At 35.1% G+C, this 6,029-nt stretch overlaps 1 protein-coding gene across 1 annotated transcript; it reads right to left on the bottom strand.

The window, feature by feature from the left end:
* Positions 1-284: 284 nt before the first annotated feature.
* On the bottom strand, positions 285-914 carry LOC137622723 (trichohyalin-like). The gene has a single exon (XM_068353315.1). The coding sequence runs from the start codon at positions 912-914 to the stop codon at positions 285-287; it is 630 nt and encodes a 209-aa protein (XP_068209416.1).
* Positions 915-6,029: the final 5,115 nt, after the last annotated feature.

The raw sequence follows: 6,029 nt of genomic DNA, 5'->3' as shown, positions 1-6,029 counted from the left end.
ACGTTTCGCTGTCTGAGAACGTTTTGCTGTCTGAGAAAGTCTTGCTATCTGACAACAGCATCTGAGAACGTTTTGCTGTCTGAGAACGTTTTGCTATCTGAGAACTTTTTGCTGTCTGAGAACAGCATCTGAGAACGTTTTGCTGTCTGAGAACGTTTTGCTGCCTGAGAACAGCATCTGAGAACGTTTTGTTGTGTGAGAACAGCATCTGAGAAAGTTTTGCTATCTGACAACAGCATCTGAGAAAGTTTTGCTATCTGACAACAGCATCTGAGAAAGTTTTGCTATCTGACAACAGCATCTGAGAAAGTTTTGCTATCTGACAACAGCATCTGAGAACGTTTTGCTATCTGAGAACGTTTTGCTGGCTTAGAACATTTTGCTATCTGAGAACGTTTTGCTGTCTGAGAACGTTTTGCTGTCTGAGAACGTTTTGCTGTCTGAGAACGTTTCGCTATCTGACAACAGCATCTGAGAACGTTTTGCTGTCTGAGAACGTTTTGCTGTCTGAGAACGTTTTGCTGTCTGAGAACGTTTTGCTCTCTGAGAACGTTTTGCTCTCTGAGAACGTTTTGCTCTCTGAGAACGTTTTGCTCTCTGAGAACGTTTTGCTCTCTGAGAACGTTTTGCTCTCTGAGAACGTTTTGCTGTCTGAGAACAGCATCTGGGAACGTTTTGCTGTCTGAGAACAGCATCTGGGAACGTTTTGCTGTCTGAGAACAGCATCTGGGAACGTTTTGCTGTCTGAGAACAGCATCTGGGAACTTTTTGCTGTCTGAGAACAGCATCTGGGAACGTATTACTGTCTGAGAACAGCATCTGGGAACGTTTTGCTGTCTGAGAACAGCATCTGAGAACGTTTTGCTGGCTGAGAACATTTTGCTGGCTGAGAACATTTTGCTGGCTGAGAACATTTTGCTATCATAGAAAGTTTTGCTGTCTGAGAACCTTTTGCTGTCTGAGAACGTTTCGCTGTCTGAGAAAGTCTTGCTATCTGACAACTGCATCTGAGAATGTTTTGCTGTCTGAGAACGTTTTGCTGTCTGAGAACGTTTTGCTGTCTGAGAACGTTTTGCTGTCTGAGAACGTTTTGCTATCTGAGAACGTTTCGCTGTCTGAGAAAGTTTCGCTGTCTGAGAACGTTTCGCTGAGTGAGAACGTTTCGCTGAGTGAGAACGTTTCGCTGAGTGAGAACGTTTCGCTGAGTGAGAACGTTTTGCTATCTGACAACAGCATCTGAGAACGTTTTGCTGTCTGAGAAAGTTTTGCTGTCTGAGAACGTTTTGCTGTCTGAGAACGTTTTGCTGTCTTAGAACGTTTCGCTGTCTGAGAACGTTTCGCTGTCTGAGAAAGTCTTGCTATCTGACAACAGCATCTGAGAACGTTTTCTGTCTGAGAACGTTTTGCTATCTGAGAACGTTTTGCTGTCTGAGAACAGCATCTGAGAACGTTTTGCTGTCTGAGAACAGCATCTGAGAACAGCATCTGAGAACGTTTTGCTGCCTGAGAACAGCATCTGAGAACGTTTTGCTGCCTGACAACAGCATCTGAGAACGTTTTGCTATCTAAGAACGTTTTGCTGTCTGAGAACAGCATCTGAGAACATTTTGCTGTCTGAGAACGTTTTACTATCTGAGAACGTTTTGCTGTCTGCTCCATTGTCTATCCCATGCAAGAAGAATATCAATAAGACTTTCCTGAATCGGGGAAATGGCAGAGAAAAGTTATGCATCGAGCGTAAACACGTTCGGTCCGAAAAGCACCTAAGGTTTTTTTCCTCTGGATTTACGTAATGTTTTCTTGACTGAATCCTTTAGTGGGTACTTCGTGCTCCGAATAAAGAGAACCGTATGATTTGTTCTCGGTTTGGTATCCTCCAGACCGGAGCGTGAACTTAAATTTCTTCATCTTATTTCTTTGTTTTGTGTTAATATTCTGATGTTCACGTTATCATTATTCTTCACTTTGTTTGTATATTTTCTTTTATATGTCTCCCAAAAGATAAAATTTTTATACGCGTTGTATATATATATATATATATATATATATATATATATATATATATATATATATATATATATATATATATATATATGTATATATATATATATATATATATATATATATATATATATATATATATATATATATATATATATATATATATGTGTGTGTGTGTGTGTTTATGTATGTATGTTTTTTTATGTATATATATATATATATATATATATATATATATATATATATATATATATAGATAGATAGATAGATTAGGCATTTTGATCTTATCAAAACATCTTCTTAATATTGATACCAATTAAAATGTCGTCTATATTTCTACACAACGTAAAATACTGTTAAAAATTTGCCGTAATAAAACAATAATCCTGGAATAAATGTTGCCCGCCATTTACCTTTTTAAAAACGGATATATAGACGTAAAGGAGTAATATTACGGTCACCAACCCTCCAACTGTAATAACCAAGTATGGTACAAATTGAGGTCTGTATTTTACTGAAATACGGCTGAAGACTGTATGGAGAATTTCCGATTAAAATTAGATTTTTAAGAGTATAGGACTCAACGCCTAGGCATTTTTACCTCCAGCTGCTTAACAAAGTAGGGTAGAAATCAAGGTCCCCTGTATTTTACTGAAATACGGCCTAAGACTATATCTTGTCCGATTAAAATCGTTTTTCAAGTGCATAGGACACAACACTTAGGCTTTATTTTTTTTTTTTTTTTTTTTAGGTCTCTTGTATTTTTACTGAAATGCCGTCCAGGACAAATATATATTTACCGAGAATTTCCGACTAAATCAATTTTTTTTTTTAAGTATAGCACACAACGACTAGGCATTTTTTTTCGCCAGCTGCCATTAACCTCTTAACGAGAAGTTATCCATTCCCGGGCTGTTTTCATTCCATTAAAATATGAGTCGACCGCTGATGGAAACATGGAATTTTCCAACAGGTTAAATAGATCAATTACTAAGAGTAATTAGATTAAAGTGACCAGCACTCCAGCGGATAATAGGCCAAACAGTATGGGAGGCTGAGGGTAATGTGGTGGTGGTGGTAGGGGTGGGGGGGGGGGAGGAGGTTAGATTCTTCTACGTGGATTTTGTCAATTTATTTTCGAATAATAATAATAATAATAATAATAGTAATAATAATAATAATAATAATAACAATATTAATAATTCATGATGGTAATGATGATGATAATGATAATGATGATGATGATGATGCTGATGATAATAGTAATAATTATAATATTAATGATAATGACATTAATGGTGATGATAACGATGAAAGCCATTTTTCTAATAATGATGATAATAATGATAGTGTTATTTTCGAATAATAATAATAATAATAATAATAATAATAGTAATAATAAAAATAATAATAATGATAATAATAATTATTCGGTTATATATATCATTGTATATTTTAGAAAAATAAGAGCTTTACAACTTTTTTTTTCAAATTGCGTCTTCAACTGAAGAATGAAAAACTTTTTACAATGGTTCTTCGGTTAACTAAAAACATATACCATTTATAATATTAAAGTTATTAAACAACCAAACTAGTAGTCGAAGCTAAAACAGCAGAATAAAAAGGAAAAAAAGACAGCTTTCTAAGTGAACGGTCAAATAGGCATGCAGTTAATTCTAATTGCCAGGCTTTCTCCATCACGAGGCTCAATACTACACAGTATTCTACAAGTTTTAGTCCAGCTGTGACCAAGTTGTGGAATGATCTTCCTAATCGGGTAGTTGAATCGGTAGAATTTCAAAAGTTCAAAGTTGCAGCAAATGTTTTTACGTTGAACAGGCTGACATAAGTCTTTTTATTGTTTATATATGACTTATCTGCATTGACGTTGTCACTGTTTGTAGAATGTTTTATTGTTAATTTGTTCTGATCATTTATTTCTTTCCTTATTTCCTGTCCTCACTGGGCTATTTTTTACCTATTGGAGCCCTTGGGCGTATAGCATCTTGCTTTTCCAACTAGGGTTGTAGCTTGGCTAGTAATAATAATAACAACAATAATAATAATAATAATAATAATAATAATAATAATAATAATAATAATAATAATAATAAGAATAGCTAGTCGCCAGGTAAGCTGGGTGTTGCGTAGTCAATTAAAGGTGCTATTTATTCTTCTAAATGGTTAATCCTGATGCGTATGTGGTTCTCTTTTGGTGTTGATATCCTTGCTATGATCAATTGCAATAATCCGATACGCTTGTGCACGAGAAACCAGATGATAGGCAGAAGTATTAGCAGCTCTAAAGATTTCTGAAAATTTTCTGAGAATCATATTACTAATACTCTCATCGTCATCACAATTTCCTCCTACGCCTATTGACGCAAAGGGCCTATGTTAGATTTCGCTAGTTTTCTCTATCTTGAGCTTTAGAATTGATATTTCTTCATTCATCGTCATCTACTTCGAGCTTCTTAGTCGTCAGCCATTTAGGCCTCAGTCTTCCAACTTTTCTAGTGCCTTGTGGAGCCCAGTTAAAAGTTTGTTGAACTAATATCATCTTCATCTTCTACGCCTATTGACGCAAAGGGTTCGGTTAGGTTTCGCCAGTCGTCTCTATCTTGAGCTTTGAAATGAATATTTCTTCATTCAATATCTACTAATTCACACTTCATATTCTACAGCCATGTAGTCCTGTGTCTTCCAACTATTCTAGTGCCTAGTGGAGCTCAGTTAAGTTTGTTGAACTAATATCACATCATCATCTCCTACGCCTATTGACGCCAAAGGCCTATGTTAGAATTCGCCAGTCGTCTCTATCATGAGCTTTGAAATAAAGATTTCTTCAATCATAATCTCGTATTTCGAGCTTCATAGTCATCAGCCATGTAGTCCTCAGTCTTCTAACTTTTCTAGTGCCTTGTGGAGCCCAGTTAAAAGTTTATTGAACTCATCTAGTCTTTTCGTTAAATGATTTAGTATTATCAAAAGTGTCCTTCAGTTACCTTCTTCGACCAATTTTAAAATCTTTATAGATTATTTTGGTGTTATTGAAATCAAATATCTGGTCAAGATCTAGAATGTAACTATTTACAAGACTGTTTTGGAGGTAAGTATATTAAATTAATTATTATAGTAGTGCTGGTGTTATCTGGAACAACTGCCGACAAAGTGGGCAATATATAATTTTTTTTCTTTTTTTTTCTGCTTGCTTAAAACTGTTGAATATTGAATGAGCTGGTTCTGATAGTCTCTCTCTCTCTCTCTCTCTCTCTCTCTCTCTCTCTCTCTCTCTCTCTCTCTCTCTCTCTCTCTCTCTCTGTAAGCTTTCACTTTTCATCTTATAATTTTTATTAACTTAAGAAAAAAAAGTTTCGTAAAACTCGATCAATAATAATATTCATTATGAATTAATTATGACTTTTTCTAAAAAGATTTTCGATACCACTCGGTAAATTATGAATATAAATACATTTAAAACAACTTGACAGTAATTAAAAGATATGTATATTGGAGCAATCCTTATGAAAATAGAGTATATTAAATCCCACACTCTTTGCCTTCCACCTCTCTTGAGCTGAGGTCAAGTACTTAAAGAGACCAAACAAACTCGTCCTCTTGAATGAATTCTAAATGTGTGATGTTATGCTTTGTTTAATTGGGACTAAGAATGCATTTCGGTAAGTTTAATTGGTTTTTGTTGAACCGTGCGCTTGAGTATATTGTGTACACGAGTGTGTGTATATGTACATGAGTGTGTACATGGATGTACAGTATGTGTACATGTGTACATGAATGTACCGTATGTGTACATGTGTGTGTACATGGATGTACAGTATATGTACATGTGTGTACATGGATGTACAGTATGTGTACATGTGTATACATGGATGTACAGTATGTGTACATGTGTGTACATGGATGAACAATATGTTTACATGTGTGTACATGGATGAACAATGTGTGTACATGTGTGTACATAGATGTACAGTATGTGTACATGTGTGTACATGGATGTAGAAAATTTG

The sequence above is a fragment of the Palaemon carinicauda genome, chromosome 29 (assembly GCF_036898095.1).
Source record: "Palaemon carinicauda isolate YSFRI2023 chromosome 29, ASM3689809v2, whole genome shotgun sequence".
In the NCBI taxonomy this organism is placed as follows: Eukaryota; Metazoa; Arthropoda; class Malacostraca; order Decapoda; family Palaemonidae; genus Palaemon; species Palaemon carinicauda.
The sequence above is the reverse complement of the archived record's forward strand: the minus strand, read 5'-3'. Positions and strand labels throughout refer to the sequence as shown.